Source organism: Carcharodon carcharias, chromosome 18 (genome assembly GCF_017639515.1).
Source record: "Carcharodon carcharias isolate sCarCar2 chromosome 18, sCarCar2.pri, whole genome shotgun sequence".
Lineage (NCBI taxonomy): Eukaryota > Metazoa > Chordata > Chondrichthyes > Lamniformes > Lamnidae > Carcharodon > Carcharodon carcharias.
In genome coordinates this window covers 21,754,801-21,768,828 of record NC_054484.1, presented here as the reverse complement: position 1 = coordinate 21,768,828, position 14,028 = coordinate 21,754,801, and the positions used below count along the sequence as shown (strand labels likewise).

Below are 14,028 nucleotides of genomic sequence, written 5' to 3'. Positions count from 1 at the left end.
GACAGCTTCATGGCCACTTTTACTGATACTGACTTTTTATTTCCAAAAAACATTCAAATTTCTCAAAGAGGTAAGGGGAGGGAGCGGGAGTATGGTGTTGAGATAGAGAATCAGCCATGATCATATTGAATGGCACAACAGGTTTGAAGGGTTGAATAACCTACTCCTGATCTTATTTTCTATGTTTCTATGTTTACCATGGTGTTAACGATTACCATGATTATTAATCTGGCCCTCTGGATCCAATAACATTACAACTGGGCTACAACATCCTGGGGGATGTTCAGCTGTGGAGGTCTGCACGACAGCAAAACAAACATTGTAATAATTTATTTTTTAAAGTTAATGGCAACTCTGAAAGTACTCTTTATCATAATAGCAGGCAGTAAGTTAATATGATATGCTGTTTTATAAGGATACATATGATGCAGTGTACATTGTACTATCCATGTAGAGCTACATGCTCCTTGAGATCTCATTACTGTAAATAGGCAGATCCTATTTAGAAGGGAATTTCTCTTAGCCACAACTGTGCTTGCCAAATGATGGTTTCTCTCTGAGGTCAGAGAAAACAGCAGGAAATATAACTATTAGACCACAACACTAAAAGGTTGCAGTGGGTGTTCTTCCAGAAAAAGTGGGGGAGGAAGGGGAATAAAATCAGAGGGTAAGTCACCACCATATTGTGTGAGTGTAGCAAGGTTTTTGAATAAAATTCAAGGGAAACCAAAGGAATTAAAATCCATAGCTCTGCCCGTCAGGAACTTCTGGAAGTGTAGGTGTGATCAAGGGAAGGTCCTTCCATTTGGTTAGCTTAGCCATGCAGGTGCCCATGGCACTTGGGTAGCAATGCCAACATTGGTTGGTTCTATTCCTGAGGGCTTCTTGACATGACCTCCTACCTACAACCGTTTCGGCCTACACGCTCGCCATTGGATGCCCAACATGTCCATCATTACCATGCAGCCCCCAACCCCCCGTCCCCACCCCACCCCCCATCTCACTTCCTGCACCAATAAGAAAGTCAGCACACTCTTCATTACCTGATTGGATGATTCCTGACTGCCAGTCAAACAACATTCTTTTTCCCCCAGTGTGAAATATTCATGCACTGGAGATTGGCCTATAATTCCTGAAAACTCCAGGGCAATCCTGCAATCCTGATAATCCTCCACTTGGACTATATGTCAGCCCCTACCTTCCAATGAAGGCTAGAAGCTGTGCTAACAGTTGATGGGTCCAGGGGGTGCTGCTCGACAGAGCCAACCCTACAGAAAATCGGTGATACAACAGAGTCTAGGCAGAGTAGCTAGAGATAGACTGTTTCCATTGGTCGAGAGCCAGAGGGCACCAATTTAAGATAAATGGCAAAAGAACCAATGGTAATATGAAGAAAATCTTTTTTACACTGCGTGTGGTTAGGCCCTGGAATATGCTGCCTGACAGCATGGTGGGAACAGGTTCAATCGTGACTTTTAAAAACAAATTGGTTAATTATCCAAAGAGAAGTAAATTGCAGGGCTATAGGAAAAATCCGGGGGAGTCGGACTAGATGAGTTGCTTTCGCAGAGAGCTGGCATGGACATGATGGGCCAAATGGCCTCCTTCTGAGCTGTAACCCTTCTATGATTCAATAATTCTTTGTGCCGCAGGCCTCTGGCACATGAGGACTAGGAATCCCATCACCAGGCCACAGGCTGGCTTCTTATCTCTTGTTAAGCTATATGTTATGTTCCTTCTGTTGGGTCACTTAGCTCAGCGAACACAGTTGCACGCCTATCTACTGGTGAGTGAGTTGGTAAACAAGATACTACCGATGCAGAAATCAAAGTAAGATGAAGCACATGCTGTTGATTAACACAAGTTTCAGAGCACTAACACAAAGTGTGCTTCTCAAACCAGACCCTATTCTGAGCTACTGGTTAACACTGTAGCCTGCACTACACGGCCATTGGGTAATACAGTCACGTGGTCAATCTGCTCACATTCTCTTAAAGATGTATTGCACCTCAGATTACCACAGTATAACAAGGAGACTACATCTCTTATAAAGCTCTGCAGAATCCCCAGTCACAGCATTCCGGCAGGAGCTTTGGCTGATATGTGTTAGAAGGGCAGCTGACCCTGCTGGGATCCTATTTTAGCATCCAGGTCCTAATTTGTTGATTGTCTCAGTCAGAGCCAGGGAATCACAAAATGATTGACTGCATTGCCCCCAGCATTAGGCTCCTTCTACTAGATGTATTTTAAAATTATGTCATATGCCATCTTAAGCAGTAAGAGCCCAAACTCCCATGTTTAATCCTTTATACAATATCTCCAGGAGTTAGGCCTTCTCTTATCGATGTTGCTTTATTAAAACTGGGAGAGCCTCCACGATATTTCAGGACCTTTCACTCAGGCCTCAGTACTAGCAGCTGGCTGTTGAGCAACATTGGAGGAAGCCAGAGAAGGGTCTCAAACCCACCTTTGCAATTGGCGTGTCACATGGTGCAGAGAAGAGGAATGAGGAAAAATACAAAAACACAAACACCCTTCATCCAAGGTGAAGCCCAGAAAAAGTGCTACCTTTTTGAAAAAATGGGAAAGGTACCATTGTCAAGAAATGCAACTAAAGCCTGCCCGGCAGCAGGAACTCTCAAGAGTTAATCATCCCGAGATCAAAAAAAACCTTGCACAATTTAATGTCAGATGGTATGGAGTAGAGTGGCCAGTGCTGAAGGCCACCAAAACTGGACAACTACAGGACACACAGTGGGTGACGTAATCACACATGGGATGATATCATGGTGTACGAGGGTGATGTCTCAGTACATATGGGTGTAACATCACATACAGGCATGATGTCATCACAGACAGGGTGATGGGGTGTTGGGAGTGACTATAAAGAGGGGAGCGTACAGAAAAAGTATAAAAAAGTATCAAAACAAATTTGACTCTTGCATCCCCAGCACAGCGAGGCTGATGCAGACAGGGGAAAGATCATGCATAGGCCCCAAGTCGGTGCTTTACTCAGGTAAGTAGACCACAGGTCAAAATATCGGATGTGAAACCATTCAGTACCGGTCAGTGGCAAGACTAAACACTGGACTGTCCAGTACACAGCTGGACATCTGACCACCCTACTAGGAAGAGAAGAAACTCTTGCAGCTTTAGTTAGGTACTGTGAAGCAACAGGATGAGGCTGCAGGCAACTGGTAGACTCTAGTTAGCATATCAGTCAGGAAGCTTAACATCACAGCCAAGCTGTCTCACCCAACATCAACGTGTGTGTCATTGGCTGAAGGGAATGCAGGTCAGTAATTAGTGTTGTGATATATCTTTAAGGTGTGTACGTAAAACTGCTGTCCATCAGTATCCAAAACAAGACAGGTTGTGATGGACAATCCTATGTACTCTGTAGACAGAACAGAGGAGCAACACTACAGACCAGATGTATTATCATAGCCTTCCAGTTACCCTATCTTCAAATAAATAACCCACATTATTGTTCTACCAATCCTTGTTGTGTGATTGTGCTAAACAAGAGAATGCAACAATTAGGATTGAGATCCTTGAGCAATTTTGACCTTTATAGCCCAGGGAAATCAAGGCTCTGTTGTTTCTTTATTCTTTCATGGGATGTGGGTGTCACTGGCAAGGCCAGCATTTTCTGTCCATCCCTAATTGCCCTTGAACTGAGTGGCTTGCTAAGCCATTTCAGAGGGCAGTTAAGAGTCAGCCACTTTGCTTTGGGTAGGGAGTCACATTCAGGCCAGGTAAGGATGGCAGATTTCCTTCCTTAAGGGCATTAGTGAACCAGATGGGTTTTTACAACAATTGATGATACTTGTCATGGTCACCATTACTGAGACTAGCTTTCAATTGCAGGTTTTTATTAAGTGAACTTAAATCTCACTAGTTGCCATGGTGGGATTTGAACCCATGTCCCCAGACCATTAGCCTAGGCCTCTGGATTATTAGTCCAATAACATTACCACTACACCACCATCCCACCGCCCCCCTTTGCAGTGAAGTCTGTCAACAGCACAGGCTAAGGATAGCCTATAGGTTTCCTGACCATGTATGACTCACCACTGGCTGCATTTAGCTACTGAACCATAAAAAAAAAATCTCTGCTCAAAACAAAACTCCGAGGAAGAATGAGATAAAGCTACATTGATATGAAAACCTTGACTGAGAGCTATAGCATACTCTCCTTTAATTTGTAACTCCAGTCACTTGTAGGAGTCAAACCAGGATAAATCAATAAGGTGGGAATAAAGCCTTTCCATTGTTTCAGCATGGATATGGTTAAAATCACTTTTCTGGGCAATCATTCATTTTATGGTTTCTTGTAAAGTCTTTTGATCCATACAACCTGTACATTTTAGTAACCATAGCAACTTGAGTGCAGCTGGAAGGTGAAATGAGGTAGCCAAAATGAAGTTGAGATTGAACATGGTAACCAATTTACTCACTGCTGTCCTTTTCATGGTTAAGCTACACAGGCCTTCCAGCAAGTGAGTGAAATCTGATATAATCCAGTGATTTGGTTTCTCTACATTGCACTTCTGCACTTGGTAAGAATATATAACTTTGTTCCCCTATCAATCCTTTCCTTTCCTCAAGACACAGTCTCATGCTGGGCTCTGAATCTATGAATACCTCTGATCTACTGTTCTTTATGTACCAGTCTAGCTGTGTCTCAGCAGCTTATTTGACAGTCTGCGGCATCAGCCAGAGCCAGTCCTAACCATTCACTAGCAGAAGTACCAACAGCAGGAAATCCTGAATCATTTGCTCTCCTCCAGAGGCAACAACTACTTGCATTTCTATAGCACCTTTAGTATAGCAAAAACATCCCAGGAGCATTCTTCAACAAAATTTGACACAGAGCTACACGAGGAGATATTAGGGCAGCTGACTAAAAGCTTGGTCAAAGTAATGTCTTGAAGGAGGAGAAAGAGGCAGAGAGGTGCAGAGATTTCGGAAGGAATTCTGGAGCTTTGAGCCTCGGCTAATGAAGGAATGGCTGCCAATGGGGAAGTGTTAAATGATGGGGATGTGCAAACAGCTAAAGTTGGAGGAGTGCAGAGTGTTTTTGCCGTTAGGCTATCAGAGGAGCGGCATCCTAATTTAACAGGCGCTAAGGCTTATCCTTACCTAATCTGGCCTACATGTGACTCCAGGCCTACAGCAATGTGGTTGACACTTAACTGCCCTCTGAACTGGCCTAGCAAGCCACTCAGTTCAAGGGAAATTAGGGATGGGCAACAAATGCTGGCCATGCCAGTGATACCCACATCCCATGAAAAGAATACATTTCTTAAAAAGGCTGAATGCTAAACAGGAATCTAATTCTTCCCATTGTGAAAAAGCAGCGAGTACCTTTCCCATGGGTTTTGGCCTCAATTATTTCACTGATGCGGCCAGGTCCCACTCCATTCTGTGCAGTCAATGTGAACTTATACCACGTCCCACATTTCAAGTTCTCCAGGCGGTATGAGCGCTCGCTGGGGCTGATGGGAAAGCTGCCCCACTGTTCACTGTTGTCCTCCGAGTACTGCAGGATATAACCTTAAGGAGGAGACATTACAACACACACACACACACACATACAATCAGTAAATCAAGAAATTTGCTTCCAAGAAATGAAAAAGTAATTGCATTTATTAATAGATCCATCACTGAAACCAAGGTTTAATGTGAAAAATGGCCAAAGATTCCCTAGTCCCTTTACAATGATATAGCAATTAGCTCTCGTATGTCCCAACTTTAACATGACAGATTTTTCTTCCAGTCCCATCCTATTGCACATAATGGAGTTCCACTCGATAAATTTGGCTGAGAAATTGGGTCTGGTAACAAGAGGGCTCCGCATCAGTGACTGTAAATGTATTCATTTGGAGATAATCAAATTGCTCACAGCCACTCAAGATCACTGGAGGCCTCAGCAATAATTCAGATGAGCTGATTAATCTTTCACCTGTCAGTGTCCCTCCTCATCATTTCATTCTTGTACCCTGATGGGCCAGATTGCAGCATCACAAAGGAGCTATTCAGCAGGATTGATACCCTGGTCAACCTCTGCTCAATGGTCAACTGGAAAGCCTGTCAAGGGCTGGCACCCATAGCATGACCTGCTATCATTTGTGACCTGCCAACCTGTGCCCCAGCTAGTTCATGTAAAACCTGACCTCCACCCACAGTTTGGCTGTGGAATACTCACCACTAGGAGGCAGTATTAACCCATCTTAAAATCCAACCATTGGTTTTACAGGTCTATTTTCCTCTGTTGTGTACCATTAAAGAAAAATTATTTTACTAAAACATGGTAGGTTCCTAATTCCAGATGACAGAGTTATGCAGAATCTTCAGCATTAAGGCTGTTTGACCCAATTGGTCTATGACAGTGTTTATATCCCACACTGGCCTCCTCCCACCCCCCTTCATCTACCGCATCAGCATATTCGGCTACTACTTTCTTCTTAAGGTGTTTATGTAGCTTCTCCTTAAGTTCATCTATGTTATTTGTGTCTGCTGCTCCATGTGGTACAAAGTTCCACATTCTTACCCCGCTTTGAGTAAAGACGTTTCTCCTGAATTCTCTATCAGATTTTTTGGTTACTATTTTATATTTATGAACACTAGATTTGGTCTATCCACTAGTGGAAATATCTTTCTACATCTACCATATTGAGCCCTTTCATTGTCTTCAAAGCCATTATCCGGTCACCCCTTAAGCCTTCTCTTTTTTAAGAAGAGAGCTCCAGCCTGTTCAGCCTTTTCAGATAAGCGTATTCTCTCTGTTCTGGTATTATCCTTGTGAAACATTTTTGCACCTCCCCAAGTGCTTTTATATCTTTTTTTATCATGTGGAGACTAGAATTGTACACAAGAGATTTTCTGTAACTCGATATATAAAGAAAAAATACTTTCAAGTCTTTTCTTCCTCTTCCTAGGTGAACTCCATTGGACAGTAGCAGAGTGAAGCCAAGAGCTTAAATGTGAGCAAATAATGGGCATATATCTGTTGCCCATTACTCCACTGCAGAGTGGGCCACTGTATTCATATAAACATACAGATATATGAATTAGAAGCAGAAGTAGGGCATTTGGCCCCTCAGCATCCTCCGCCATTCAATAAGATCATGGCTGATCTGACTGTGGCTTCAAATCCACTTTACTTCCTACCCCCTACACTCTTTGCCTCCCTTGTCAATCAAGAATCTATCTAACGCAGCCTTAAAAATATTCAGTGACCCAGCCTCCACTGCTCTCTGGGTAAGAGAGTTCCATAGGTTCACGATCCTCTGAGAGAAAAAAAATTCTCCTAATCTCTGTCTTAAATGAGAGACCCCTTATTTTTAAACTGTGTCCCATGGTCCTAGTTTGTCCCACAAAGGGAAACATCCTCTTAGCATCCACCCTGTCCAGTCCCCTCAGGATCTTACCTGTTTTAATAAGATCACCTCTCAATCTCCTAGACTCCAAAGGCCCAACCTGTTCAACCTTTCCTCATAGAATAACACCCTCTTTCCAGGAATCAGTTGAGTGAACCTCTGAACTGTTTCTAATGCAGATATGTCCTTTCTTAGATAACGAGGCCAATACTGGACACAGTACTCTAGATGTGGTCTCACCAATACCATGTACATCGCTAGCAATATATCCCTACTTTTATATTCCATTCCCCTTGTAATAAACGGCAACATTCTATGTGCCTTCTTAATCACTTATTGTACCTGTATTCTAACATTCTGTGATTTATGAACCAGGACACCTAGATCCTTCTGTACCTCAGAGTTCTGCAATCTCTCTCCATTAAATAATATGCTGCTTTTCTATTCTTCCTGCCAAAGTGGGCAAGTTCACAGTTCTCCACATTACACCCCATCTGCCAATGTTTTGCCCACTCACATAACCTATCTATATCCCTTTGCAAACTCCTTTATGTCCTCTTCATAACTAAATTTTCTATCCATCTTGTGTCATCAGAAAATTTATCAACCACACATTTGGTCCTGCCATCCAAGTCATTCATATAGATTGTAAATAGTTAAGGCCCCAGCCTTAAATGATCCATTTATGCCTGCCCTCTGTTTCCTGTTAGCTAACAAATCCTCTATCCATGCTAATATGTTACCCCCTACACCATGAACTCTTATATTGTGTCACAACCTTTGATATGGCACCTTTTCAAATGCCTTCTGGAAATCTGTCTACACCATATCTACAGGTTCCCCTTTATCCATGTTGCTTGTTACTTCCTCAAAGAACTCTCATAAATCAGTCAAGCATAAGTTTCCCTTTCACGGCACCATGTTGACTCTGCCTGATTGCATTGAGATTTTCTAAATGTCCTACTATAACCTCCTTAATAATAGATTCCAGCATTTTGCCTATGTTCGAGGAAGGGGGCTCCTGGCCAAGGACTTGATTGCAATGGTGGCCCTTCAAATGTAAGTTAGTCAGTAACATTGTGCAAATGGCATAAACTCTATTTCCAGGGCAGAGACAAGTTATGGTTATTATAGATATCTGTAGTACATATGATGGACTTTCTTACCTCGAATGGAGCTCCCACCGTTGTCTCCAGGTATCCAAGAAAGGATAATGGAATTTGAGGTTGTTTTGGACACAGTCAGGCGGGGTTGGTCTGGTGGGACTGTCAGTAGAAAAGCATGGTAACAGGTTAGGTTCAACACGGAAAGGATCATCTTTGATTTAACAATAAGTACAACTCCATAGGGTAGGAAGAGCAATCAGTTAACCTTGAATGCTAGGCTTGTCCAACCTACGGACCACAGGTCAAACCTGCCCCGAACCCCCCCATCAAGCCTCTGTAAATGGCCCCGGAACCAGTGTTCAAACTAGGAGTAAGTTCAATCAAAGATTCTGCAAGGAGCTGTACCTCCAATCGCAGGCCGTTTCTCTCCTGTGTTTACTGCTGATAGGCTCCCCAGTGGTGAGCTCTGCAATCTCTCACCATTTAGATAATATGTTTCTTTCTTTATTCTTCCTGCCAAAATGAACACTCCCACATTTTGCCACATTATATACAATTTGCCAGAACTTTCACTTCACCTATCTATATCCCTTTGTAGACTCATTATGTCCTCTTCACAACTTACTTTCCTACCTAAATTTGTATCATCAGCAAATTTAGCAACTATACCTTCGGTCCTTTCATTCAAGTCATTCATATAAATTGTAAACAGTTGAGGCCCCAGCACCAATCTCTGTGGCACACCACATCTTGCCAACCAGAAAATTACCCATTTATGCCTACTCTCTGCTACCTGTTAGCTAGCCAATCTTCTATCCATGCCAATATGTTACCCCCTACACCATGAGCTTTTATTTTCTGCAATAGCCTTTGATGTGGCACTTTATCAAATGCTTTCTGGAAATCCATGGCACATGTTACTTCTTCAAAGAACTCCAATCAATTGGTTAAACATGATTTCCCTTTCATAAATCCATGCTGACTCTGCCTGATTACCTTGAATTTATCTAAGTGTCCTGCTATAACATCTTTAATAATAGCTTCTAAAATTTTCCCTATGACAGATGTTAGGCTAACTGACCTGTAGTTTCCTACTTCCTGTCTCCCTTCATTTTTAAACAAAGGATTTATATTTGTTTTTTCCAACCTAAAGGAACCTTCCCTGAACCTAGGGAATTTTGGAAAATTGAAACCAATGTATCAACCATCTCACTAGCCACTTCTTTTAAGACCCTAGGATGAAGTTCATCAGGACCCAGGGACTTGTGAGCCCACGGCTCCGACAATTTTCTCAGGATCACTTCCCTTGTGATTACAATTTTCTTGAGTTCCTCCCTCCCTTCCATTTTCTGATTTACAGCTATTTCTGGGACATTACTTGTATCCTCTATAGTGAAGACTGATGTAAAACACCTGTTTAATTAATCTGCCATCTCCTTTTCTTCCATTATTAACACCCCAGACTCACTTTCTCTCGCACCAACACTCACTTTGTTGGCCCTTTTTTAAAAAAAATATCTATAGAAACTCTTATTATCTGTTTTCATATCACTAGCTAGCTTTCTCTCGTACTCTAATTTTGCTATATTTAAATCTGCAGCTGCGTGTAACAATTTCTTTACATGTCTTAATGGGCACCATCCATCCTGTGCTCAAATTCACCTTTGAAATGGAGCAGTCAAATGAACCCCCCTTTCTTGATGTACTAGTTGAGAAATCTGCCAGGGGATTCATGGTCTAGCGCAAGCCTACCTTCGCTGCTCAGTATATGCGTTGGGATTCTTACAGTTCCACACGCTATAAGATTGATCTTATTGGCAACCTTGTAAATAGAGCCCGAGCCATTTGCTCAACATGCAAGCTTGATGCTGAAATAGGGAACTTCAAAGGCATCCTGCAGGATAATGGCTACGCTGATCAGATCATTTTGCACTATATATCACACACACTCATAAACGGGCTTAAGGCTGTCACTTTCGGCCCTGAAAAGTGCCCAGTCCTGCTCAGATTACCCTGGAAGGGCAAGGTATCTCAAAAATCTGAGCAACAGGTGAAGCTAGCAGTTTCCCGCTGCCACTATGCAGTAGCAACACGAGTGGTATTCGCCACCAACAGGATGCTGCTGTTAAGCCAAAAAGATGTTCTGCCTATCACACAAATGAGTAATGTGGTATATGAATTTCAGTACCAGTGTGATGCTAGGTATGTAGGCCGTACGTCCCAAAAACTGGAGGATCGTAACAAACAGCATGTCCCAGCCACTGTTCGCAACGTACAAGGTACAGACCGTACCCAATCAGCCTGTGCTTTCAAAACTCAAACCACAGTGTCCAACATTAGATGTGAATCCCCAGTTGGACAATATTCGCTAAATAATCCTCAATGTGCTAAGAATTACACTGAGAACCAATTTAAGATTGTCAGTCGGGCTCACTGTGTGGAGCATTTGTTTGCGTAAATGGCAGAACCCTTAAGTGCATTGACGGGCAGAGGGATCTGGGTGTACAGGTCCACAGGTCACTGAAAGTGGCAACGCAGGTGGATAAGGTAGTCAGGAAGGCATATGGCATGCTTGCCTTCATTGGCAGGGGCATTGAGTATAAAAGCTGGGAAGTCATGCTGCAGCTGTATAGAACCTTGGTTAGGCCACACTTGGAATATTGCATGCAATTCTGGTTGCCACATTACCAGAAGGATATGGAGGTGTTGGAGAGGGTGCAAAGGAGGTTTACCAGGATGCTGCCTGGTCTGGAGGTTATTAGATATGAGGAGAGGTTGGAAAAACTCGGATTGTTCTCACTAGAACGGCGGAGATTGAGGGGCGACTTGATAGAAGTTTACAAAATTATGAGTGGTATGGGCAGAGTAGATAGTCAGAAGCTTTTTCCCAGGGTTAAATTACTAGGGGGCATAGATTTAAGGTGAAAGGAGAAAACTATAGAGGAGATGTGCGGGGCAGGTTTTTTACGCAGAGGGTAGTGAGTGTCTGGAATTCGCTGCCAGAGGAGGTGGTGGAAGCAGGTACGATAGTGGTGTTTAAGAGGCAGCTTGACAACTACATGAATAGGATGGGAATAGAGGGATATGGACCCCGGAAGTGCAAATTGTTTCAGTTGACAGGCAATATGATCGGCGTAGGCTTGGAGGGCCAAAGGGCCTGTTCCTGTGCTGTACTTTTCTTTGTTCTTCTTTTGTGTACTGCAAGCTACATATATTAATACACGAGGCCCTATTCTTTGCAGACAGAATGAACATATACACACAATGCGCCTATTTTAGCCGAACAAAATAAGTGATAACCATTCACTGACTCATTCCTCAGGGCAATGCCTTGACCAATCAGGGCCAAGCTGCCTGATTTAAGTTGCAAACAATGCTTGGCAATTAACCGTCAGTCACCATCAGTAGTGCATTCTCCATGGCAATGCCACTTGCCAACCAATCAGCACTCTCTTCACATACAGTACAAATTGTTGTTTTCCCCTTATATTGGTATTCCTGCGAGTGTCTTGATGAGCACAAGATAAAAAGCTTAGACATGGCTCCTTTTTCAGCAGTAATCCTATCTCATTGCACAATACGCAAAATGGTCATTTTTATTAATTTTTTTAAAATGATCAATTTATTCCTTTCACATTGTTTTTTTTAAATTCATGTTTAATATTGTCCCAAGCCTTATCTTGCCGAAATTTGCTCATCTGCCTCCTGGGTGTGAAAGAATTAAAATCTGGCCTCCCAAGCGAAAAGTTTGGACAAGCCTGTATACAGGCATCTAATGCTATTGCACTGGGTTCCAATGTTGGTGGTTATTTTGCACATATTTTTTAACCCAGGATTAACCCATCACATACAGTCTCTCATGGGATGTGGGCATTACTGCAAGGCCAGCAGTTATTGCCCAACTGAGTGGCTTGCCAGGCCATTTCAGAGGACAGCTAAGAGTCAACTGCTTTGCTGTAGGTCTGGAGCCACACATAGCCCAGAGTGAGTAAGGATAGCAGATTAGACAGATTTCCTTTAGTGAATCAGATGGGTTTTTACAATGATAGTTTCATGTTCACCATTACTGAGACTAACTTCAAATTCTAGACTTCAAACTGCTGTGGTGGGATTTGAACACAGGTCCCCAGAGCATTTGCCTGGGTCTCTGGATTACTAGTCCAGTGACATTACCACTATGTCACCATCTACCCAGACAGTGATGTGGTATAAGCAGATTGTATGTTCACACTTAAACTTTACCAACTGGCCTTTTGACTCTCACAAGCTTGAAAACGTTATGACTCTTGCTGATTATTAATGGTGGGCTTTTCTCGACATTCACATAATTTGGAGTTGGGGACATAATTTGGAGTTCTCAGTCCATTGAATATTGTGAAATAAACTGGGCTTGGGGATGTAGGGGAAAAGGCAAAGGTTTGGGGGGGGTGGGTCTTCTCATGTCACTTAAGCTCCAGCACCTGGTCGACATGTCTGGAAACACTCCCAGGGAATTTTGTCCAAGATCATCCTAATGAGCACAGTGGGATGATGTCTGCTAAGAGGTGAGGGTCTTACCCAGACTGGGTGAGGATGGCAGGTTTCCTTTCCAAATGGACCCCCGAGACTTTTAACACAATCCCATACGTTTATTGTCACTTTTTACTGATGCTACTGCTTTCTAGTCCAGAATTTTTAAAATATTGAAATCAAATGATCAAACTCCCATTATGGAATTTGGAAATGTTTCTCCAGATTATTATTCTAGGTTTATGGATTACATGTCTTGTGATATAATCATGATACAATGGCAACAGTAAGGAACTATAGTTTAAATCCTTCTCACTCCTGTTAATTATTGTGGCTGTTTACGGTCCTGAATCCCACAACTTATTTTTAAGTGGAAATGACCCCCCCCTCCACATCTCACACCCTGGATACAGCTATAATCCACCTGCACCCAAGATGGGTTGCTTGGTGCAGGCAGGAATACCACCAGTATGTCAACAGAATGTAGGAATTTATCCAGCAGTGTGGAAAATTGTAAAAGCAGGACAAATCCAACCTAGCCAATTACTGCTCCATCAGTCTACTCTCAATCATCAGCAAAGTGATGGAAAATGCTGTCAACAGTGCTCTGAAGTGGCACTTACTCAACAACCTGCTCACTGATGTTCAGTTTGGGTCCCGCCAGGATCACTCAACTTCTGACCTCATTACAACCTTGGTCCAAATGTGGAACAAAGAGCTGAACTCAAGAGGTGAGGTGATGCAGCATTTGACTGAGCATGGTATCAAGGAGCGCTAGCAAAACTGGAGTCAGTGGGAATCAAGGGAAAACTCTCCACTGGTTGGAGTCACAACTAGCACAAAGGAAGATGGTTGCAGTTGTTGAAGGTCAATCATTTTGGTCCCAGGACATCACTGGAGGAGTTTCTCAGAGTAATGTCCTAGGCATAAACTTCTTCAGCTACTTCATCAATTACCTTCCTTCCATCATAAGGTTAAAAATGGGGATGTTCACGGATGATTGCACAATGTTCAACACCATTCATGAC

At 42.8% G+C, this 14,028-nt stretch overlaps 1 protein-coding gene across 5 annotated transcripts in view; it reads right to left on the bottom strand.

Annotated features, from left to right (window-relative positions):
- The window catches only part of LOC121290680 (Down syndrome cell adhesion molecule homolog), a 548,723-nt gene that overhangs the window by 52,099 nt on the left and 482,596 nt on the right, over nt 1–14,028 (bottom strand). For all 5 annotated transcript variants that reach the window (XM_041211452.1, XM_041211450.1, XM_041211451.1 and 2 more), the window contains exons 23-24: nt 8,552–8,650; nt 5,371–5,559 (exon numbers count right to left, since the gene is read on the bottom strand). In XM_041211452.1, coding sequence (XP_041067386.1) covers nt 5,371–5,559; nt 8,552–8,650 — 288 coding nt within the window. The remainder of the gene's footprint in view (nt 1–5,370; nt 5,560–8,551; nt 8,651–14,028) is intronic.